At 41.2% G+C, this 25,278-nt stretch overlaps 1 protein-coding gene across 7 annotated transcripts in view; it reads left to right on the forward strand.

Annotated features, from left to right (window-relative positions):
• CTNND2 (catenin delta 2) overlaps window positions 1–25,278 on the forward strand; it is a 702,624-nt gene that overhangs the window by 655,647 nt on the left and 21,699 nt on the right. For 5 of the 7 annotated variants that reach the window (XM_052781625.1, XM_052781615.1, XM_052781635.1 and 2 more), the window contains one exon: window positions 11,695–11,820. The exons of the other annotated variants lie outside the window; for them this stretch is intronic. In XM_052781625.1, the coding sequence (XP_052637585.1) occupies window positions 11,695–11,820 (126 nt within the window). The remainder of the gene's footprint in view (window positions 1–11,694; window positions 11,821–25,278) is intronic. 7 annotated transcript variants of the gene reach the window in all.

Here is a 25,278-nt window from a genome sequence, read left to right on the forward strand (position 1 = left end):
TTTAATCAAAATGTTCAGATAGTTAATTTAAAATACTCCTGTTTGTTAAAAGACATACAGTAATTTTATAAAGTCATCATATTTATTAAACTTGCCTATAGTAGGCTGACTTATGCTGGCTGGCTGAGTTTCACCACTGTTGGGAAAATAATGTTTTTATGATAGGAAAATGAGAAAAGTTTGCATTATACTAACAGTCAGCTAGTTATGTAATATAAAGATACTGTGTCAATGCAATCTTTATTTTGTCCCATTAAGATACGTATGCTAGTAAAAACAAGTGAACATGCAGCTGACAGTATAATATGATCAGCACTTGGCAGTATCTTGCACTTGCACAGCCTTTTTTAAAGTGCAGGTAAATCCCATTGCATAACCATCAGCAATTTCTTCCTATGTACTGAAGTATATATACAATTACTTTCAAAGAATTGGTGGCCTACAGAGAGGCACAGTTTTGTACTGTAATACAAGGAAATTGCTGGCATCACATCGCATTTAAGAAAAAGCAGCGGCACTTACCTTACTGTTTCAGAAACAGTGTAACGAAATATTTTGAATTGTGGTGTATTTTAGAGCGACATGTTTACAGTAGAGTAAGTAAGGAGAGGTAAAAAGAATAGAAGAATTATCCTTTGTATCAATGTGGAAAGAAGGCAATGTATGTTTACTGCTGATACAGTAACAGTCAGTATATTTAGTCCAAATATGATGGCATCAGCAACAAAATGAAAACCTCTTTCACTTTTCTAATTTTGCTCAACATCACAGGAATCATCCCATAGCTGGCAGAATATAAACTGCACTGACAGAAGGTCCATCCAGAGTTGGGGATTGGTGTGGTCACCTAATGACTTGCCGCACCTCTGAAGGACCAAAAGCCAAGAAGTGCATAGGCACCAATTTCCCACTTGCAGCACTCCCCGAAAAGCTGCTGGCCGTGAAGTGGAAAGAAGCGGGGGAGTCCGAAACCAGTCCCCCACCCGCTGACAGCAGCGGGGCTGCCCTAAGCAGGGTATATGCAATGCTTCTTGCAAGCTCCAGTCCCAGCATGGGTGAGCAAGCTCTTCAGCTTTAACCAAGGCTATAACATTAATATGCCTATGGAGTGAAACCTAAGTGAAGCAGCCTCTAAGGACACTGTCAGAATTGGCTGTTGCATAAAAAGCAGCCCAAATTTAACAGATTTCAGGGTGCCAGCTTCAGCTGTGGTACTTAAGAAGAATCGTAGTGCGCGCAAATTTCACTGTGCCGCTCGGTGTCTGAGAGACATTGCCTGTTCCTCTGGGCCATTCAAAGCCAAAAACTGCAGCAGCAACTGCAACAACTCAGTTAACTTCATTGACCAAATCAAGCAATATACCCTGTCTCAGGGTCATAGTCTATCTGGCTAAGAATGCAAACAGTATCTTTTAACAACACAAAATTTTAAGGTCCTATCCATCTTTTTTATCCTGAAAAATGCAAAATTATTCTACAAGTCAGTGAGATGAGAGGCATAGAAAATTAAGTCTAGTAAGCCACGTTAAGCTACAGATATAAGTGTTTCTGGAAAAAGAGTTTCAGGCTAGCCCATATGCTGTGTTTAAACAGAAGGGCAGAGCAGGAGGACAGAACAAACCCTGCAAGCAACGTAGCTCCAACAGCCTGGAGTTCTGAGTTCTGGTACCCAGGAACATCTCTGCAGTGGGCTGATTCTGCTCCCAATGAAAGCAATGAGAAGGCCCTATTGATTTCATAGGTCCTTTCTGTAAGGCCCCAAAAGCAAGAGCTGGAACATTACCTGGGAGACAGGCTCACTAATCTGCAGCATCCAGCGTGTCCTGGGATTCCCAAGATCCTATAAAAAATAAGACTGAAGGTTTGTGCGTTGCTTTCATTCGGTTTGATGGAGCAGGAACATAGTGCCCATTTATTAACAGCTAATGCAAGAGGAGTTGCACTCTTTGAACTGTTGGTCTCTCTTCTCAAATAGGTTTTTATTCTCTGAAGAGCATGCTTAGGCGGAGACTGTAGCTTTTCTGGCTCAGGAGAATGATGGGTAGACTTCTAACTTCTCACAGCCTGAGCTGCAAGCTCAAGGTGGAAGAGGCATTGCCTTTATTGTCTCAGTTTCCACTTGGAAAGCTCTGTAAGTCCACAATACCTTATGCTCTGTGTTTGCAGAGCTATCTCACGCCCTGTACCCACCACTGAGACGTTCTATCCCGTGTACCAGGATTTCCAGTTCATAGCTGTGTTGTGGCTTTAGTGGGACACATAGACTTGTTAGGCTGGACTGGCGTGGAAAAGGCACAGAAGGTAAATAGTCAGCGTTCAGATTTGTGAGTGAGGTGACAGTGTTTACTTTGTAGTAAACAAAGCTTTGTAAGCTTGTGCTTTAGGGAAAAAAGAAGATTTCACTCCCTGGTATGGTTACTTGGGCACTATCCTAACATAGTCCAACAAGAAAAAGTTACAAAATGCAGAAATGTTTCTGGTCCTAAAATTATAGAAAAAAAAAATTTGAGAGACCAAGAGGAAGCAATGAATTTAGTCTTGAAGTAAGGGAGTTGCCAAGCCATCCCAGAAGTTTAAGTTGCAGGTCCTTCATCATGGAAGAGTTCGCAGGATATACTGCTCTGTTTGCTGAGCAATAGCTGAAACAGAAATCTAATCTGAAAAAGAGTCCCACCAAGAGGAAAACAAGGTTCGGGTTCAGTCCCATATAAACAGCGTTTAGATTATTTAGTGTGATTAATTTCTAAATACCACTAAAGCTTCACAAGTAAAAAAGAGGTGATCATCAACATTTTTCATCAGTGGATGAAATACTGTCTCCCAAAGAGTGACTTTAATGTCATGTCATTTTAAAACTTGTTTTTTACAAGCAAGACGTATTTTCATAAGTGATCATTTATCTGCCTCTGTTTTCGTGAGTCTATTCCAAAATACTTAAAATCTGATTTTCAAAAGTGCTTAACGGTCACATGGGCCATAGCCCCATGGATGGGTCAGTCGCTCAGCACTCACGAAAAAACAGGTAGAGGATCTATCCTGCTTGTCCCTGTGCTTCAGACTCATGGTACACCCCTCTTCTTCAAGCACCTTGGTAAACCTCTACGGTCAGCAGGAGAATCAAGTGCTGCTTACAGTCTCTGGAGAGAGGTGCTGTCCCTTTTATGTTTAGCCACCTAAGCAAGGTGGAAGGAGCTACTATGGTGATTCTTTGAAGACACCCGTTTCCAAGTCGGGAACACTGGACCCTGCTCCAGTCTCTAGGGTATTAGCTGGTTGAAGATTTGGGGACACCTTTGAAAATACAGGTGTGACTGTAAAAGAGCAGATTTCCATTAGCTGGTAAACTCTTATCTGTCTCAATATTCAAGAAAATAACCAACTACTCTTAAACACAGATAGCTTGTTAAATTACATGAGGAAATTTGAGCAAAAGGGTTGTGCTAAATGAGCTTAACATGAAGGAAAGTTTATTAGCTAAAAGCAAGCTTCAATTAGCATTAAATGTGTGTAATATTAAAGAGCTGGAGGAACTGTCAGGAAGAATATGTTTTCTATTAATTGGTTTGCTTTGCCTAACCACTTAGGCTCCAACAAAATATGTTTACATTCTATCATTATGTTTACACTTATTCTGTCTTCCAGTATATAAGTAGAGATCACAATGGATTCGTAGAAATTATTTTTCTTTCCCATTTTTTATCGTAGGTTTCTGTTCTGCATGGACTAATAGAAATGTTTGTCCTATTCTCCTGCCATATGAATAAAAATACAACCAATTATTTGAAACCAGGGAGTCTGTTAAAGGTGATCGTCCTTCAGCGTGTAGTGTGCCATCTACAACAGGGAAACTATTCTGATAGGCAGTTAATGAAGTCAGAGTAGTCACTCTGAAGATGGCCTTGTCTGTCATTGGCTGGAAAAGATATTTGGAATTGCCCGAAGCTTTAGAAGCAGTTAAGCCAGTCCAGATCCAGAAGAGGACTCTCTTTTCATGTGACTTTCAGAATAATAAAATGATGACTCTATGAGAAGGTCCTTTATGGCTAAATGTTCCATGAAAATTGCCAGCAATAAACTTCAAAACCCTAGTCAGGGAGTTTTAGCATCTAAAGTCCTTTCTTAAGGAAAATATACCTACTCACCCTTTAAAAATGTTAATTACATCGTGCTATCGTGTAGATTTGGAACACATCATTTGGATTTTCTCCTGGTAAGGTTATCGTCAGTCAGACATCCCCCAAAAAGATGCTGGTTTAACCCCAGCCAGCAACTAAACACCACGCAGCCGCTCACTCACTCCCCCCCACTCAGTGGGATGGGGGAGAAAATCGGGAAAAGAAGCAAAACCCGTGGGTTGAGATAAGAACGGTTTAATAGAACAGAAAAGAAGAAACTAATAATGATAATGATAACACTAATAAAATGACAACAGCAATAATGAAAGGATTGGAATGTACAAATGATGCACAGTGCAATTGCTCACCACCCGCCGACCGACACCCAGCCAGTCCCCGAGCGGTGAATCCCTGCCCCCTCCCACTTCCCCGTTCCTAAACTGGATGGGACGTCACATGGTATGGAATACACCGTTGGCCAGTTTGGGTCAGGTGCCCTGGCTGTGTCCTGTGCCAACTTCTTGTGCCCCTCCAGCTTTCTCACTGGCTGGGCATGAGAAGCTGAAAAATCCTTGACATTAGTCTAAACACTACTGAGCAACAACTGAAAACATCAGTGTTATCAACATTCTTCGCATACTGAACTCAAAACATAGCACTGTACCAGCTACTAGGAAGACAGTTAACTCTATCCCAGCTGAAACCAGGACAGTATCCACCTCTTATTCTATACCATTGACGTCATGCACAGTTCCCATACCTTTAGTTACATCCTGATCAATCATCACCTTTCCATTCCTTTAAGACATATGAGCAATGATATATATATATGTATACACACACAGAGATATCATTCCTTTAGTTCATGGGTCATGTTCATTGAGTTCATTTAGTTTCCGACTCTGGGCTCCATCTGTCATACCAGTCTTTTCTGGGCAGGAGGGATGGTGCAAAGTCCTCTCAGTCGGTAGAGCAGAATTGGGCTTCAGTGCAGTGTGACAAGCAGGTGACATTTGGCGCAGCAGGAGGATGGTGTGTACCATTGGATTGTTGCATGCTGGAGTCAGTTCTGGTTCCATCACTACTGCGCTTTGCTCAGTTTTATCACAGTTCTTTTCTTGCTTGATCTAAGTGATTCTTACTATAGTACTATGGATATAGCACATAATTATAGTAAGGATAACATACAGTAGCAGGGTTATATAGCAACTAATATACAGTTTAATTCTGGCTGTTCTCACCTAAAATTAAATCCCCTTGAGGCACACATCGGACTTCCCCATCTTTTCGCATCACCCACCAAGTGCACCCAGGCCCTTGAGCAAAAGCAATCCCACGAATGGGTTTACCTTTGCCTGAGGCAGGAGTAACCCAGACTGTCTTCCCTAACATATTTTTTATGTGCACTACAGGGACTTTATCCCCTTCTACAGTACGTAAAAATTCTGACTGGGCAGGGCCACCCCGATTGGCAGATCCTCTGGTGTTGACTAACCAGGTGGCTTTTGCTAAATGTGTATCCCAATGTTTGAAAGTTCCACCCCCCATTGCTCTCAATGTAGTCTTTAACAGTCCATTGTATCGCTCAATTTTCCCAGAGGCTGGTGCATGATAGGGCATATGATACACCCACTCAATGCCATGCTCTTTGGCCCAGGTGTCTATGAGGTTGTTTCGGAAATGAGTCCCGTTGTCTGACTCAATTCGTTCTGGGGTGCCATGTCGCCACAAGACTTGCTTTTCTAGGCCCAGGATAGTGTTCCGGGCGGTGGCATGGGGCACAGAATATGTTTCCAGCCACCCGGTGGTTGCTTCCACCACCGTGAGCACATAGCGCTTGCCTTGGCGAGTTTGTGGGAGTGTGATATAGTCAATCTGCCAGGCTTCTCCATATTTATATTTCAGCCATCGCCCTCCATACCACAGGGCCTTTAACCATTTGGCTTGCTTAATTGCAGCACATGTTTCACATTCATGGATAACCTGTGCAATAGTGTCCATGGTCAAGTCCACCCCTCGGTCACGAGCCCATCTATATGTTGCATCTCTTCCCTGATGGCCTGAAGCATCATGGGCCCACCGAGCCATAAATAGCTCACCCTTATGTTGCCAGTCCAGGTCCACCTGAGCCACTTCAATCTTGGCAGCCTGATCCACCTGTTGGTTGTTTTGATGTTCTTCAGTGGCCCGACTCTTGGGTATGTGAGCATCTACATGACGTACTTTTACAACCAGATTCTCTAGCCGGGATGCAATATCTTGCCACAGTGCGGCAGCCCAGATGGGTTTACCTCTGCGCTGCCAGTTGCTCTGCTTCCATTGCTGTAGCCACCCCCACAGGGCATTTGCCACCATCCATGAGTCAGTATAGAGATAGAGCACTGGCCACTTCTCTCTTTCAGCAATATCTAATGCTAGCTGGATGGCTTTCACCTCTGCAAACTGACTCGATTCACCTTCTCCTTCAGCAGTTTCTGCAACTTGTCGTGTAGGACTCCATACGGCAGCTTTCCACCTCCGATGCTTTCCCACGATGCGACAGGATCCGTCAGTGAACAGGGCATATTGCCTCTCATTTTCTGGCAGTTTATTATACAGCGGGGCCTCTTCAGCACGTGCCACCTCCTCCTCTGGCGACATTCCAAAATCTTTGCCTTCTGGCCAGTCCGTGATCACTTCCAAAATTCCTGGGCGACTGGGGTTTCCTATGCGAGCCCGTTGTGTGATCAGTGCAATCCACTTACACCACGTGGCATCAGTCGCGTGATGTGTAGAGGAGACCCTCCCTTTGAACATCCAGCCCAGCACTGGCAGTCGGGGTGCTAAGAGGAGCTGTGTTTCAGTACCAACCACTTCTGAGGCAGCTTGAACTCCTTCATATGCTGCCAATATCTCTTTTTCAGTTGGAGTATAGCGAGCTTCGGATCCCCGATATCCTCGACTCCAAAACCCCAGGGGTCGGCCTCGGGTCTCCCCAGGTGCTTTCTGCCAGAGGCTCCAGGTAGGGCCATTCTCCCCAGCTGCAGTATAGAGCACATTTTTAACATCTTGTCCTGTCCGGACTGGTCCAAGGGCTACTGCGTGAACAATCTCCCTCTTAATTTGTTCAAAGGCTTGTTGTTGCTCAGGGCCCCATTGAAAATCATTCTTCTTTCGGGTCACTTGATAGAGAGGGCTTACAATCAGACTGTAATTTGGAATATGCATTCTCCAAAAGCCCACGACACCTAAGAAGGCCTGTGTTTCCTTTTTATTAGTTGGTGGAGACATAGCTGCTATTTTGTTAATCACATCCATTGGGATCTGACGACGCCCGTCTTGCCATTTTATTCCTAAAAACTGGATCTCCCGTGCAGGTCCCTTGACCTTACTTTCTTTTATGGCAAAACCGGCTTTCAGAAGGATTTGGATTATTTTCTTCCCTTTCTCAAAGACTTCTTCTGCCGTGTTGCCCCATACGATGATGTCATCAATGTATTGCAGGTGTTCCGGAGCTTCACCTTTTTCCAGTGCAGTCAGGATTAGTCCATGGCAAATAGTGGGGCTGTGTTTCCACCCCTGGGGCAATCGATTCCAAGTGTACTGGACACCCCTCCAAGTAAAGGCAAATTGTGGACGACACTCTGCTGCCAGAGGGATTGAGAAAAACGCATTAGCAATGTCAATTGTAGCATACCACTTGGCTGCCTTTGACTCTAGTTCGTATTGAAGTTCTAGCATATCTGGAACAGCAGCACTCAGCGGTGGCGTAACTTCATTCAGGCCGCGATAGTCAACTGTTAGTCTCCACTCCCCATTAGACTTTCGCACGGGCCATATGGGACTATTAAAAGGTGAGCGAGTTTTGCTGATCACTCCTTGGCTCTCCAGCTGGCGAATCAACTTGTGGATGGGAATCAGAGAGTCTCGGTTGGTGCGATATTGCCGCCGGTGCACCGTCGTGGTAGCAATTGGTACTTGTTGTTCTTCAACCCTCAGCAACCCCACAATAGAAGGGTCTTGAGAGAGACCAGGCAGGGTAGACAGCTGTTCCGTGCCCTCCGTCTCCAAGGCAGCTATACCAAAAGCCCATCGATACCCCTTTGGGTCCTTAAAATACCCTCTCCTGAGATAGTCTATGCCAAGGATGCACGGAGCCTCTGGACCAGTCACAATGGGGTGTTTCTGCCATTCATTCCCAGTTAGACTTACTTCAGCTTCCAATACAGTTAAGTCTTGGGATCCCCCTGTCACACCAGAAATAGAAATGGGTTCTGCCCCTTCATAACTTGATGGCATTAAAGTACACTGTGCGCCGGTGTCTACTAGAGCCTTATACTCCTGTGGGTCTAACGTGCTAGGCCATCGAATCCACACAGTCCAATAGACCCGGTTATCCCTTTCCTCCACCTGGCTGGAGGCAGGGCCCCTCTAATTCCGGTCAGAGTATCCAGTATTCACTTCTCGTAAAATTGGCTCAGAAGTCCCTTCAAGAGGATCAGAAATAAGATCAGCCCTTCTACTCTGTTTGGAAACCGGAGCGGCATTTTTCCTGGTAGAATCCCCTTTTGTGGTGTTTTTTCCTCGCAGCTCACGTACCCGTGCATTTAGGACCGAGGTAGGTTTTCCATCCCATTTCCTCATGTCCTCTCCACGATCACATAAGTAAAACCACAGGGCACCTCGCGGTGTGTACCTTCTATATTCTCTCTCTTGGGCAGAGGAGCGCTCACTCCTAATAGCTGAGACATTGGTCCTTACAGGTGGGCAACAGGACATCTCCTCTTTGAATTGCTGGAAATCCTCGGACAGCTTCTCCACAGCCGAAATGCAGGCTTGTAGGGAGGAGGAGAGATTTTCTTCGTATTGACGGAGTTGGCGAGCCACTTCATCCACTGTCGGTGCCTCTTCGTCTTTCCAGGTCATTATTGCCAGTGAGTTGGCATAGGACGATGGTGCGCTCCGTACAAACTTCCGCCACATGGGTCGTGTGCATTGGACTTCGTCTGGATCTTTGGGTAATTGTGGGTTGTCCGGATCATGATGAATTGTCTCTAGCACAGCTAATTCCCTCAGATATTGGATACCTTTTTCCATGGTTGTCCACTTGCTTGATTGACATATAACATCTTCCTTAAAGGGGTACCTTTCCTTCACACTTGACAGGAGTCGCCTCCAGAGGCTAATGGCTTGTGTCCCTCTTCCAATTGCCTTGTCAATGCCACCTTCCCTGGCAAGCGATCCCAGTTGCTTGGCTTCCCTACCTTCTAATTCCAAGCTATTAGCCCCATTGTCCCAGCATCGGAGGAGCCAGGTGATAATATGCTCACCTATACGGCGGCCAAAATCTTTTCGCATATCCCGCAGCTCACTCAAGGATAGGGACCGGGTTATTACCTCTGGTTCTGCCTCTTCCTCCTGTTCCCGTGATGACCCTGGTTCGCCTTCATCCTTCGCTAAGTGAACTGATTTTTTTGTATATTTCTTTTTCTGTACGGGGGCAACTGATACTGGTGCAGGTTGGTCCCCTGGTTCAGTTGCAGTACCGCTCGCTGGGTCTTGGATAACCGCAGTGTCTGTTGCCGAGGTTTGGGTAGCTGCCGTGCTCATTGCCGAGGCTGGAGGGGCTGCAGTGCCTGTCGCTGAGGTTTGGGTAGCCACAGTGCTCGTCGCCGGGGCTGGAGGGGCCGCAGTGCCCGTTGCCGAGGTTTGAGTGACCGCAGTGCTCATCGTTTTGTTGTTAGGTCCAGAGACCTTCTCTTCCCCTTGAGGGTACTGAGTGGTGTCGAACAGGGCTCGATAGGCATGGGCCAGGCCCCAGCACGTTGCAGTAATTTGTATCTCTCTGGAGCTGCCGGGGTGACAGCATACCTTTTCCAAATATTTTACTAGTTCTTCTGGATTCTGCACTTGTTCAGGGGTGAATTTCCAAAACATTGGAGGTGCCCACTTTTCTAGGTACTTGCCCATACTACCCCACACACCCTGCCACTCATAATTATCCAGCCTTGGGGCAGATCTCTGGGTGATTTTCTTAAATAGTTGTTTAACCTTAAACGAGAGCTGAACCACATTCAGAAGCATGCTAATTCCTAGCAGTAGGGCTAGGACCGTGCTGGTCCCAACATCCCAAGAGTATTCAAATTTTTCAAAATTCTCAAACACCATTGTAACTGGACTGAAGGAGAAAGGAGAGGGGAAGAAAGGTATCCCACCCATAGACTGGTTTTCCAAGGAGGAAAGGTAAATGGTATAATTATTAATAGTTTCCCACAGATGGCTTCCACAGTATAAAGGTGACAATGCTGGGTGCAAGTACTGGATTAATCCCACAGCTGACGACTTTATCATACCATAAACCAGTGTTATACAATACATCAAAGCGAAAACCTTAATCCACCTCCCACGGATGATAAGCAGCAGAAGAGGGACTATATACAGCAAGCGAGGTGATACATAACAGAACTTTAAAAACCAGAGCAACAACTCTAAGAACACATAAATCAACATAATGACCAGCGACTATTAGACCGATATAATGAATGCTTATAACAAATTTGTTTTAACAAGCTCTGGTCAGGTTTGTCGTTATCTCAACCCTTCGTGCCCCACGTTGGGCGCCAAAAAGGACTGTCGTGGTTTAACCCCAGCCAGCAACTAAACACCACGCAGCCGCTCACTCACTCCCCCCCACTCAGTGGGATGGGGGAGAAAATCGGGAAAAGAAGCAAAACCCGTGGGTTGAGATAAGAACGGTTTAATAGAACAGAAAAGAAGAAACTAATAATGATAATGATAACACTAATAAAATGACAACAGCAATAATGAAAGGATTGGAATGTACAAATGATGCACAGTGCAATTGCTCACCACCCGCCGACCGACACCCAGCCAGTCCCCGAGCGGTGAATCCCTGCCCCCTCCCACTTCCCCGTTCCTAAACTGGATGGGACGTCACATGGTATGGAATACACCGTTGGCCAGTTTGGGTCAGGTGCCCTGGCTGTGTCCTGTGCCAACTTCTTGTGCCCCTCCAGCTTTCTCACTGGCTGGGCATGAGAAGCTGAAAAATCCTTGACATTAGTCTAAACACTACTGAGCAACAACTGAAAACATCAGTGTTATCAACATTCTTCACATACTGAACTCAAAACATAGCACTGTACCAGCTACTAGGAAGACAGTTAACTCTATCCCAGCTGAAACCAGGACATTTATCTAGTGAAAAGGTCTGTGCAGAACTTAAACCCTACACTAAGGATCTAAATTCCAAATCCAGAACATAATAGTTCCTCAAAAAAAGTGGCTTGACTTGAAGGAACTATTCATGTGCTCAAATTGTTCATGAGCATATCTATTTCGCAGTGCTGATCTTTCAGCAGGGCTTAATTTATTTCTGTACAATTGGCAAGGCCTTTTTCAGATGAATATGTCACCCTTTCAGAAAAAGGATGGATTAATTTAAGTTAAACCCCCACTGTAATATAAAGCTAGATTATCATCACAGAGAAGGCATTGTCTAGAGCCCATTTTTATATTAACTATGAAAATGCAAGTACCTGATTAATAAATGATTGACTGATTGATTGATTTATGGCAGTGGGCGGCCCCAAGCTTCAGTGTGACTGATGACAGAGGATTTTCACCAACCCACCACTCTGGGTCATGGCACGCTCAGCATACGCTCTCCCAGAGCCAAGAAACCAGAATCTATTCCCCAACCCAGGTATTCTGGCTGTCAGCTGACCAGTGTTGAATTGTTGTGTTTCGTGCATACTGAGATTTGTACCCAAAAGAGTTCTACAGGCGACGTTGGAATCAAAAGTAACAAAGCCTTACTAGAGATTATATTTTTAAATTATACAGTTTAATTTACTGAACGCTGTAGGTTCTAGATGGAAAGCGTCTCGCCTCACTCGGGAGAGCAGTCCCATTCATTTCAGCTGCGTGAGGAAGGGGTGCAGAGTTTTGCTCTCTCTGAGGACAGCATACACCAGAGAGGGGGACATGTGCATTACATTCAGTTCCCTGACAAGCTTTCTAGCATTTCTGTAATCTCGTTTTTGATTGTCTGAACCTTTCAAATAGAAAGGCAGTTATTGATAAGCACTATGTCGCAATAGCGGGTTGAATTTATCAAGCACTGTGCTTTCTTTTCTGGCCCAGTGGCATCTCTAGGACAAAAGCACTAGCTGCATATTTCAGTAAGAGGATCCCAGGTAAACTAGGATATCTGTAGAAAAATCAGTGTGTCCTGGAGTCAATTAAATTCTTAAAATGCTAATTTTCAAAAATCTCTATTAATAAGAGCAATGGAGATTTCCTTCAAACATAAGTACAGTTGATAAGAATTAGCACGACTGGGCATTTTTTTATTATAGGTACTATTTCATTTTAGGTACTAAAATTCCTTTTCCTTAACCAAGTGTAGTCTTTTGTTTTCCTCCTAATATTTTTTTCATAATACAACATCACTCTGTGGCATTATTGCAAAAACAAAATACCTTCTACATATGCACAACATTAAGTAAATCCATGGAGAAACCTTTATGTGTGTGTGTGTGTGTGTGCATTATTTCTGATAAAATATTTAGAGAAAATAGGAATTTACATGGTTTTGCTGGTCACACAGGACACAGTAGTAATGCTCTTTCTTTCAGGGCTTTTTTTTTCTACTAAGTTTGCCTGGAAGAGAGAAGACATCACAGAAGATCTCATTTAAGTACTTTAGACATAAATATCTTTCAAGGTTAGGGTAAATCCTTTTAATCTTTAGCTAACAGGAATGTGATATTTAAAACGCCCAGCATTTCATCATTTTATATATGACATTACTTTCTTTTGTTAATCAGGAATTAAGCAAATTCCTAAATTGATTTGAAATAAAGGAAATGTGGACCTTTTCTGTGGAATTAACATATTCAAGCCTTTTTAAAGCATCATCTGAGTAATTTTAGAAGATAGAGATTCTATAACCAACATAGCAAAAAAAATTACAGTCTTCAAATATATACTTTCTTTTTTTCTTTCTGTTGCAGTCTTCCTTGCCTAAAAACATGTTATTCACATTTAAGTGAGCATTTTAAATGCAGCTTTTTATCAAATGGCAATCTTGTTAAACACTCAATCATGAAATCATCATTGCTTTCAGTACTGGAGAAAAAGTTAGTATTTTCATGTGTGTGTGTTGAATTATTATTAATTCTACATTTTATGCTGTATATTAGTTTCCAGTGTTCATGTAAGATAGGTTTGCCTTTCCCAATGCACATGCAAATATGAAGTATTTCTTCATGAAAGTAAAGGTGTATTTTCTGTTCTGCAGGAAATAACAGGTAGTAGCTGCAGACCAAAGAATAATCTGTTAATCTTTTCACATTCTTTCTTAGAGACACAAAACCTCTTCAGTGAGGAATGATACATTCGTCTGGAATTTTGTTTTTCTCTTTACCTTGATGTTACTTTTTTCAACATCGTTAGCACTAGGCAGCATCACTGTATAGTATAAACTTATCATTTAACTTACTTCCCCTTTTGACTGCATAGGCCTTCCAAGGGGCTGGTTTTTTAAGAATCATTCAAAACTTTGTCAAGTAAATTTTAACATTTGTGGCTGTCATTGCCAGTTGCCTGCTTAAATAATATCGTGTTTGTCTATGCAATAGAAATTTACATAGCATGAAGCCTAAAGAGGAAATTGTGCAAATAAATTGAGCTGAGCTATACAGGTAAAAACTTTGGCATACGCAGAAGTATTCAGAAGTATTCACACATGGAAAAAATGGTGTATAAACCGTGCTGGAATTTTTAAACAGAAAAGGGCAGAGGAGGAAAGGGGTTCTGGCATAACACCAATATATTAAGTGCCTTCACCTAGCTGTATATTCATTCTAAATCACTTGACTAGTTTTTAAAAACTATTTAGAAAAAAAGACAAGATTTATATCTAAAATATTACAAAATGCTAAGTCAAACTGAATGTTATTTCAATTTTATTTTAATGCAAATAGTTATCATTTCACTTGTGCAGTCAAGTAGATCATGTTCTGACTTTCCTAGCTTATCCATCATATCAAGTAATATTTTTCCTCATTCCTTCTAACCCACTTTGAGTTTATTAACAGTATCAGACAATACTAGAAAGAGAAGGGATTGCCATTCTTTAATTACAATTTTTTTTTTATATTTTACTTGGCCTAAAGAGGGTAGAAAATCTTTTGGAATCCAAAATACTGATGTTCTTACCTTTAGGACAATGACAACACATGATGGAGTATCAAAACTTGTGTTTCTGCATCAATTGTTAGAGGGAGATATTTTCAAACATTTTATGCTTCTGAATTCCATCATTTATTTCAATCATTTTGCATTTTACATAGTTAAATTCTTTGTGATACTCTCAACAAAGGTTTATGTACTATGCAGTATCACCTACCATTCCTTTAGGCATGTCTCAGTTGTTTCAGTATTTATATGTTTCTTTCTAAAACATTTTCCATGTTTACTATGGTATTTAAAATAGTAGCAGTAATCTAAGATACAGTCTGTGCTGAACTGAAGATTCAATACTGGTGATAGTATTTTCTTGAAAAGAGTGCTGTGTAGCTGCAGCCAGACCTTACCCATCCTTACACTATTTTGGTGCGGGCTTTTTTCCTGAATGGTATCTGAAAAAATCAGATATGATGACTAAGCACAATTAAAGCCAAACTAATGGTGTTTTTTTGCACTTCTTGCAAATACTTGTATGTCTGTGTGATGACGTCTCTGCATTTTTGCTGGTAAAATACCAATATGTGCGTATATGTATACACAAATGGGGAGGGTGTATGTAAAACTTACAACACAGCATGGATGTAGAGGATGCTGCCTTTAAGCATGATGTCTGAACAAAGGGAATTTGAGAATACATAAAGGAATAAACCTTCATGGTGTGAGGTATGAGCTTAGAAAGTATCTGCAGCTATGCTTGACTGTTGCTTTTCCCATAAGGGCCTTAAAGGCATGATAGTGCTTTCCTTTAACATTGAGCATTGTAGCAAGCGGTAATTCAACAACCAAACTTAGCAGTAATTCTTCTAAATTATCAGTAAGAAGTGCATGGAAGCTGACACCGTTCTCATCCAAAACCTACTAGATTCAAGAGATGCTAAACAAATACAAAAAGAATCAAAGTTTGTCCACGCAGTTCTCTAGGATGAGCCATACATTTATGTGATGCTAAAGCATCCTCAGCATTGGTAGTGAGTCTTGTGGTAAGGTCTAGTTGACTTATGTGGGAACAACTAGGTGTTTTTCACTCGAAAACCCAAGTCCATTTTAAGGTTGCTAAGTACAGATTTAGAAGAGAGAAATTTAATCTCATAGTTGTGTAAAGTCTGTCTCTAAAGTACTCCACCCTTTGAACTTCTCTGAAGAAAAGAAAATTTAAAATGCAGCCCAAGAGTCAATATCTTTGACTTGGAGCCTTCTTTCTGAAGGGAATTGTATAACTGAAGTTTCTGAAATATCCTTAGGGTAGAGGTACGAGTAGGCATCCAGAATCTGGAGGGTTATGCATAGGTGGAAGGTCACATCTACAGAATTTTTCTTCTCAGAAGTACGGTTCGTCAGAATAAGGTTGGATTTTAATATTTGAATACAAAGTAGATACCTAAGAAGATTATCTGCATGTCTTTTGGGACTGGGAACATTTTTAGTCCACTTAAATAATGCATTAAATATTTTAAAACAAATATAAATAACATTAATTAATGGCAAGCAAAGTTTAGCTGGATTCAGAGCTACAATACTGAAAATAATCCGAAAGTCTTTTTAAAGACTTTCAAAAGTCTTTTAAAGATACATGCCAAGAGAAACCATTTTTAATTCATGTCAATCTTTTTCTCCAAAATTCATTCAAGGAACATGATTTCTACCATTCAGAACAAAATAGCATTTTTAATTAACTTGTATGCTTGATGTTTGCATATGTAGGTTCAGACACAGATAAAAACACATGTGTAGTAAAGACTATGGGCGAGAAACTCAGTTTCTGCCAGCAAACTTGAATGGGTGTGTTGGATGGCTGCTTATGGTTTTGCAAATTAATCAGATCAATAGAACTTTTACTATTAGTAATAGCATATGCAAGCAGCACAGAGGGGATGGAAGTCAAATTAAATTTATTACTATGGGAATCAAAGCATATTTTCTTTTCAGAGGTAAATAGTCTAGCTGTGATGGTCTGATGCATAAAACTGGGCACCTTTTTGCTGATGCTCCTCTGTGTTGCTGTACTTATGCTATCGTCATCCTCATTCTTCTAGGTCCTGTAAGGAGGTTAAAAGTGTTTAACATGGCCAGTACATGTGAATTCAATCAAAGTTCAATGAAATATTAAGCTGGTGCATCAATATCCTACTTTCGGTACTTTGATGTTCTCCGTGATCTAATAATGGGTGGGGGAAAAATTGCCGGGAAGTCCTTATCGTTTCTACCCTCCTCTCTTCCTAAAACTGCTAACAGAACTCAAAAATGGCCTAAATATATCTGCTATTTCAGACTCGAAGAAAGAAACCTTGTATTTTGAAATGAGTCTCTTTTGTAGTATGTGTGCTTTGTTCTGAGTTTTTTTACTTCATTTACTAGCCGATACAGTTTGTCTTGATAAAAGAGCTATAGCTTCTTCATCCTGCAGAAAGTAGAAATGAAAAGTTTCCCTGGCAGTTTCTAAATTGTTTTTATTACTTTTAATTTTACAAAGTGCTTTTAGAGAAAGTTGTGGTTCCTCTAAAATGAGAGTTGTAGGCTTTGGTCCAATAGTTTGTTCCTGTTTGAGCTGACAATACTAAAGCTCTTATTTACCGAATCAAAAATTCTTAAAGGTATTTCAGTAAAAAAGAATAGGCATTTCTCATTATTAATGTCTAAATGTGTTGGTAAACTAGATGTTCAAAGCAGCATATCCTTAAAACTCATACAGCTTAGCAAACTCAGATCTCTAACTCCCTCATTTAAGTGTATTTATGCAAGAACTTTTAGCATGAGTTTATCTAGTGATTTTTCCAAAGGGGTGCTGATTCCTTGTTTGTCAGGCAGCTACACGTTTGAATAAAATGATCCCCAATTTTCAGCCACAGTGCCTCTCTTCAGGAAGCACAAAGTCCTAGTGGCTCTCGGTCACAGTCAGTATCATCAGTCCTACCATGTTCTTCACCATAAGAGACAACGGTGCAAATTTTATTCTGATAATGATTTTTTTTTCATGTTTTATGTTCACAGGTATAATAGAAGAGTTGTAATTGGTTGATTTTATGGCTTAATGCATGAAAAGTAAGAGTAAGAGGTGGTGATTAGTTTCTAGACTTTGTAAGGACATTAGGCTTAAGAAACTGACCCTGAGCATAAAGTAGTATTTGTCCTGCCTCTGAGATTTTGTGGCCAGGAGCCAGAGCTTGCATTTCTAGGGCATAAACATGTGAAGATGGGTGAAATGGCATTACTGGAATGAAAATGACAATGCAAGTCAATAATTATTGTAAACACTTTCTTGGATGCAAATTTTTTTGTGCATACAAGATACAAGCAAAACTAGTTCTTTGTGATTCTAACAAATTACAGCTTATTTACCTTATGCAGGGGAAAATAGGAGAAGAACAGAAATTCTAGCTGAAGGGCCAAATACTGCCTTCATTTCCTCTAAAATATATTAAAACAGTTTTATTTCTGTTTAAGAGGCAAAGTGATGCTTTGAAAAATGAATTTATTTCATTTTATTGCAGTGTTTTGAAAGGTTTATTATCTAGCTGCATATAACCTCAGCAAAATGAATAATGAACTCTGCCGTATCTGAAGTCTTGTCCTTCATGCTTTGCCTCACATACGATTCCCTTTTCTTATAGCTATTTTATTCATCAGATTAGGTCTTGTCATCTTCACAACTTGCACAACACGAAATCAATAATTAATTATGGATAGGTAAAGCAATGCCTCAGTGATTTCCTGAAACATCCTGGAGTTGCACTATATAAAACAACCAGGGATAGTTACCTAGCTGTTTCTCACTTGGATAGATTTGACAAGTAATTAACATATCTCTCCCTTATCATGTGTCTTTTCATAGCTAAAATCAAGGGATGAGATGTAAAATTATGGTAGAAGATACGTGATTAGAAGATGATAACGCTGCACACAAAAAAAAAGCATCTGAAAAAGAGAAAACTGGCCAAGGCCACCTGTGGGATTTTGAAAGAAAAAAATTGGGTGATACTCTCAGAAGTATATAGTACCTCAGGCTCTGCGATGACAAAGAAAAAACAGGGAGAGAAAATATTCCAAATGATTTTGGGGTGGAACGCGGACAATAGGAGAATGGCTTTGCTTTCAGAGAAGCTGAGATGGAGGCTGGGAGGTACATGTCTCGTTTTGAAAAGAATGAGTTTAACCACTGGTTCTGAAAATGTCATTTTAAAGAGCCTACAGAAAACTTAATAATCCTCATCCAGCGCCAGACAGTTTTGCTGTGGTTAATGACTCTCTGACTAGGAGCCCTTCTTTAAGCCTCCCGCTGCCCTAGATACGTATTTCTCTTTCAGCTTCTTAAGCAATTGAACTTCTGCTGTGTCTTAGATGCAGAAGTGGTCACTTATAAGTAAAAGCCATTTGTACATTGAAATTCAGAGTAAAAAAGGGTCAAGGCCACCGCGTACCGTAAGAAAGGAGACTGAAGCGGTGCCTGTGCGTGTATTCGAGGGAGCGTCGGGAGCTGGGGCGGGGGGACCAGAGCCCCCGGGAGAGACGGGTGCTCTTCGCCTTGGTTCAAGCGACGGCGCTGCTCCCGGCGTGCTCCCCGCAGGGTCTCCGTCCTCCAAACTCGGTTATGTCTGTGCAAGGGAGGAGCGAGTGGCCTTCCTCCCAGGCTCACGCAGTGGCTGGCGTTGTGCTCCCAACGTCACCTGTAACCAGTAAGTCACTGGCATCATCATCATCAGAAGGCACGGGAAGCAAACTCTGTGTTCTTTAATCACTTCGGCTAAGTGGTCGTACCGTGAGCAATTCCTGCGCTTTTATCCAAATTATTACAATATTTTTAAATCCCCCAAACTTGAATAATTTCTCCGGTTTAGGTAATTTTCTGGTGTTCACAAGCTGTGGAAATAAGACTATAAACATAACTACTAAAATCCTCAAATTAAGATGAGCTTCAATGATCCGCGTCTTCACTTTGTATCTGTTCATTTCGAGGGCCTGGCTCGTAACTCTGGGAGGGGAGGGGAAGCAGGACAATTGGAGTCAGCAGACCTTTGTCTTTTGAAGGCACTGAAAATACTCCAGATTTCCACTTGCAGACTTAATGCAGAATTAGTTTGAAGGATTTAACCCAAACAGCAACCGCTGATGTGTAAGCTGGGAGAACGCCAGGATCTTCCGGGCTCAATCCCTACTCCTCTCTTCAACAACATATCTTGAGTTACCACTCTGGAAGCATAAGACAAAATCCTAAAGGTAAAAATGTCAATATACTGCTTATAATTGTTTGTAGCTTAGCTGATGACAGTAGAAAAACATCAGGGAAGTAGTATCATCATAAAGCAGATCAATGCCCAGGAATTCTCTACTGGTTTTGAGTTTTCCTGGAAACAACGCAAGCAAATCCAGAAAGGACAATCCTTTCAGGAATCCTTTACTGATAATAGGATTTGGCAGTGTAAATTCAAAGAAAAAATGAGAGAGTACCATTTTTAAATTAGATAGTTTACCTAAAACTAGTTGGTTTGTTTTTCAAGAGTGATTCTAGAGTTGTTGAAGTTATAAGAATTTAGTTGAAATCCCTCTTCCAAAATAAACACACGTCCAGTACAAAGGCGGGGGCTTTTTTTAGAGAACGGCCGTCTCTCCATCTCTCCTTCAGCCGCTGACATTTCCTCGTCAGCTACTTCGGTGGCACGCAGGGAGCAGTCCTGCTAGCACACTCCATACTCAGGTGTGTTGGTGGGGGTGGTTAGCCTCCGCTACCATGGGGCTGGCACAGGGAGAGAAGTCAGGCTTGGTATCTCTGTTCAGAAGCACTGGGAAATTAGGTTGTAAAGCCTAATGATAAGTCTGGTGGTTGGTGGACATTTAAACCACGTTTTTCAAAACTCCCATTTAAAAGGTCCGTGAGATACATACATGGATCACCCCAACCTTGTTACCATTTTAGATTTCTCACTGCAGTCAAGTCATGCACATAACTTTCATATGCCAATGTATGTAGATAATTTGATCCAATTCTAATTTCTGTTATGTCTTATTAGCGTCGTGACAACAAATTCCCAGTGAAGAATTGCCCAGACCTGTGTAAGTCTGATGAGCCTTGACTTAATTCACATCAGATTTATCTTTTACTCTAGACAGTGTCACACTGGTGCACACCAGTGAGGACGTTTCATTTAACCTGACAGCAGTGCTTCAGCTTGTGAAAGAAGCAACACCAGCAACTCAGAGTAATGTCTGGCTGAGTTTCAAAGCGAGTAGATCCTACATTACGTACTTACAGGCACTTTGCCTTGTTGCTGTGTCACCTACTTCTAACTCCATGGTGGGTCTAGTTACCAATTCCTGCAAGTGGTTGCCTATCAAAATTTCACATTTTTACAGCTTATTGCCATTACAGGAGCAGTTGTTATTACAATTAATATCCTGGAACCAGTAAAGTGCTGGCTTACAGGTAAGGAACTAGGATGCCAAAACAAGTCTGGACCTGTATGCTTCACGTCATTCGGAAAAAAGTCTATTAAATCAAGTCCCAAGAGGATCAGGCCTGAAGCAAGAAGTAGCATGCTGGAGAGTTTGTAAACTTGGGGGAGGCAGGACACAACATTCTCTGTAGTTTCTCAGGTTTTAGCTGTTTCATTATTGGATCTGTTGCATCATTTTTGTTTCTTTTCCCTAGTGGGATTTCTCTGCTTCCAAGAAGTTGCCCTCTTTCTTCCTGACAATGTTAGGACATCAGTGGCCAGGAGTCAGTGCAGACCACGCTCTTCAGCCTTGAAAGATACTGATGTGCATGCAGCCACCATACAGTTTTTCTAAACCAATTAGTGCTTTTTAAGTCAGTGTCTTCTTAGCAGCTGGCCAGCATAACCAGTCAGGGTAGGGCTTTTTTTTATTTTTGCCGTATGGCTATTAGCATACGAGCTGATTTGGGGTTTCTTTCTGAGTGGATGCCGTGAGGTCATCCAGGCTGGGCACCGCACCGAGGCTGGCAACGTCGGTGCTCCGTCCCCGACTCTGGCACCCATTCCTTGGCCACCTCAGCGTATCTGGTCCCCTCTCTTTCCTCTCTTGTCTGTGAATTCTTCAGGCAGGAGCTCTGGTTCCCCGTTGTGTCATCATGGTGTCAGTTCCCATCAGGGCTTAATTTCCTTCAGTCCTCATAGCATTACTGTACTGCAAGTGAGACAATGGTTTATCTGATATCACCTACCTCTGTAAATCATCTCCTCAGGTCAAGGACTCTGCTACCAGGGAGTTCTGAAAATTTGAAATTCTTGCGAACACAATAGTAAACTGCTTCCTCTTTTTCCCTGTATTTTAAACACAAAAAGAATAATGTGGAAAACCCAAATTATATTTTCATAAGATACCTATGCAATAGGTGTTTGGCACAGTAAGTTTAGTCACCCTGGCAAAATAATTATTTCCCATGGACTTGAAGAAAATTATTTATTTTCAAAATGACTTAAAGGAAGACAATGACCAAAGGAAGACAAAGGACCTGTTGACTCCTTAAGCCCAGTAAAAGGTGATCAGTGAGACTACAATATCACTTTTGTTTTCTACAGTGGTTATCCAACCCCTGCCCCAAATCTAATCCCTGCAGCTTTCCCAAGAACGTATCATCAGAAACATGCCACTGCCAATCAAGCTTTAACATCTGGACTTTATGGAGTATAACTGAGGGAGAATATATATATTCATTATAGTCAAAATATAGAGAAATGCCCAGTAGAAGGTACCTTGGAAGATACAATAAGGAGGAATAATGGTATTTCTGTACTCTGGTGGTTCTGTGCCCTCCTGTAGTGTGCAGTTGCCACCTATTAATTAATTGCTGCCAGTTAACAAATGCATCCATTCTGTAACAGAATTGCATTGAATTTCTTGCCAGTTTGTCCGATCTTTTTGTCTTATTCTTCCTCTCCTAGATCATGTTTGTGGCTGGTAAATTAGTTTCTGAAATGCAGCCTCACACACTTTGCTTTTGAGTTAGCTTTCTTCTCTGCAGGACACTGCTATATACTGTACCTTTAAGTACCCAAATCAATTTAATTAAATTTCATTACAGGCACTAGAGCTGAAACAAACTAATGAAAGCAGCCATCACGTCAGGTGGTATTTATCTTGGCATTAAATTGAAAATACTCCATTTAGGCTCTTAAAAATTAGTTTCAATATTTAACACTAATAGCTTTTGGAATTGTTGATGGGGATAGTTTTAATGAATTTGTTACAAACTGTTTACCTTTCCAAGGAAAGAAGCTTGTTCCTTGCGGCAGAAGAGAGCTAAAGATAGATGACTTAAAAGTATTAGGGTTTTGAAATACTGTGAGGTCTGGGAGCTGCCTGTAATGCTGTTGAAAAACAGCACAGAGGTTGTCGTACAGTGATAGCAATATGGCTTGTTTAGTCCAAAGCAATGCCAAGTCACCGCAATACTTGTGTTAGAGTTTATTGTTTGCCTGACTTTTATTGAGCTGATCGGGCTTGCAAACTTGAAAGTTTGTAGCAGATTTTATTTGAAGACCTCATTATGGGGGCCACTCTTGTCAGAGAGAAAAAACAAAAATTTGCAGGGAGGAGAAGGAAGAACATCTGCTGCATGGAAGAATGCTATTGCCAGCATCCCAACTACAGCTGGGTTTTGCTCCCTCACTCTTGAGGCACCCTGCAACGCTGTTTCTGAGGAAGCAACGTTGACAAAGTACCTGTGGATGTTCTGCATAATAAAACTGGTGCCATGCGCTATTCCTGTAGAGTCCGTGGGACCATGCAGATAACGGGGATTTATTTCATCCACTTCCCATCAGAACCAGGGTCCAGGTATTAATGTAAACAATACAGATGGATTAGACAACAGGAAGAAAGGCTTAGGGGAAGATTCAGGTCACTTTTTTTCTGACCCGCATGCCAGGGATTTATTTGAGGGGAGCAAGGGTGCAAAAGGAGAGTGTACCTGGCCATGCATGTATCCAGATCCACAAAGCTGGAAGTATTTCTGACTTGCACAATGTAAGCATGGCTGATGTATCCTTTTTCAGGCAGACAGTAATAAATAGTCCATTCCATCTCCTTTTATCAGATCTAGAGGCTGTCCTCTTGGTATCTTCCTCTTCAGCGGTCTGTTTAAAAGAAAATAAACTATCAGAAAAGTAACAGAGTGTATTATAGATAGTCACCTTTCTGGTAGGAACTTCTGACCCCAGAGAAGGAGGAAGAAGGGAACCATTTTTCTTCATCGGGATAAAGGCGTGGGCTTGTCACATGTTTGCTACTTCATTTTTATAGTAGAGAAATCACCATGCCAGTTATTATTAACAGGAGATGTAAAAATAATGCTAACTATGTTATTTACAGTCTTAATGCTTGGATAAGTTTATTAGACTTAAGCTATTCATTATAATGATAGCTATAAACTATTAGTTCTTCTTAAAAATATATATATATATATTTTATCTATACATACTATATATATGTATAGAAAAGTTTCTAATAATTTCCAATTTGATTTAACATTAAGAAGTTAGGGCTTTACAGATGTTTTTGTTTGCATTCTCATTGATCCTCCCTCTAGATTGGAGGACGTGGCTTGTGTAGAAGCTGCTTGTTGGAAATGAAAGACTGGATATAGAAGATTTTGGTTTAAGCAAGTGGTATTAAAGATTAACTATTTCTTTTTTCAAGTTACTCTTACTATTTTTTTATTAATTAACGGGTTTTCTTCCTTATATTTTCCTCTATGACTGTCATGAAATATGAGGTGCAGTTCAGTGGAGTGTCCTAAACATGAGTGACCTCCGTGGACAATCGCTCACTATCAACTCTAGGGAAAGTCCTGACTCTGCTATGAAAGCCATGGCCCAGACTTCGCTCTTCCTTTTTTTTTTCCTTTGAAATTACGACCGAGATACACGCATGTTGATACAAATGTGTTATGTAAGGAGTATAGATATTCAGAATCTGTAGTTAGGTGTCACTTCTGTCTATCCTAATTTACTTATAACATTTCCCTCTACATCAAGTATGAGTATCTTCTTTCCTGCTCCTTTGTCACACTCTTGCTGAGTTCTCTTTCCTAAAAGTTTAGTGGAAGGGGGATTTTCAAGCCATTTTCTCATGCAATTCCACGAGCCAGGTGCCTGTGGTTTCTGTGGAGAGAACAAAGTCAGAGAGATGCCTTGGGCAAAGGCAGAGGATGGGGGGGGGATTCAGCGTTGGATGTCTGGAGTAGCCTGAGGTAGGGCGTGGGAATAGACTTTACTACCTCAATGGAGAATAATTCTTCTTTAAGCAAGAGGAAAATTCCAACTGGGTTTTGGTAATATTTTATTGTGTTTATTTCTATTCAGCATTTCATTGCAAAAATTTTGTTTAGCGCCATGCCAGGTACTTGATTCAATTGCCACTGAGCCCAACAGAAAGTAGGCATTTTTAAAAGGCTTATGCCTTCAGTGCGAGACTGGGAAAACTCTGTGGTGCTGATTCAGATTTAACATTAAGCAGTGATAAAGACAATTAAAACCTATCAATACTTTAAGACATTTGAAATACTGTCATTTAATAAGAGCACTAGCAAAAGTCAATTTATTGTCTCATGATACTTGCAAACTATTTTTAATATCCTTTTAAAAATGTGAGGTACATTATTTTGGATTATTGCATTAAATTATGGTACAGGAACAAAACATGAATGATTTAAACTCTCCTTTTTCATTTCTGAACCAGCTGTTTCTAGTGTTTGTATTACTTTGTTTCTTTTTTTTTTAAATACATCCCCATTACCACAGTTTTAAATAGAAGGAATAGAATTTCTTTCTGTACATCTTGGAGAAAAATGCAACAAAGAAAATGCATTGATTCTTTTTCCCTCACATGTGAACAAATGGGCAGTTAATGTAACTAGACTATAGATACCCAAATAGTTGCAATAATTTTGACAATC

The sequence above is a fragment of the Harpia harpyja genome, chromosome 1 (assembly GCF_026419915.1).
Source record: "Harpia harpyja isolate bHarHar1 chromosome 1, bHarHar1 primary haplotype, whole genome shotgun sequence".
Lineage (NCBI taxonomy): Eukaryota > Metazoa > Chordata > Aves > Accipitriformes > Accipitridae > Harpia > Harpia harpyja.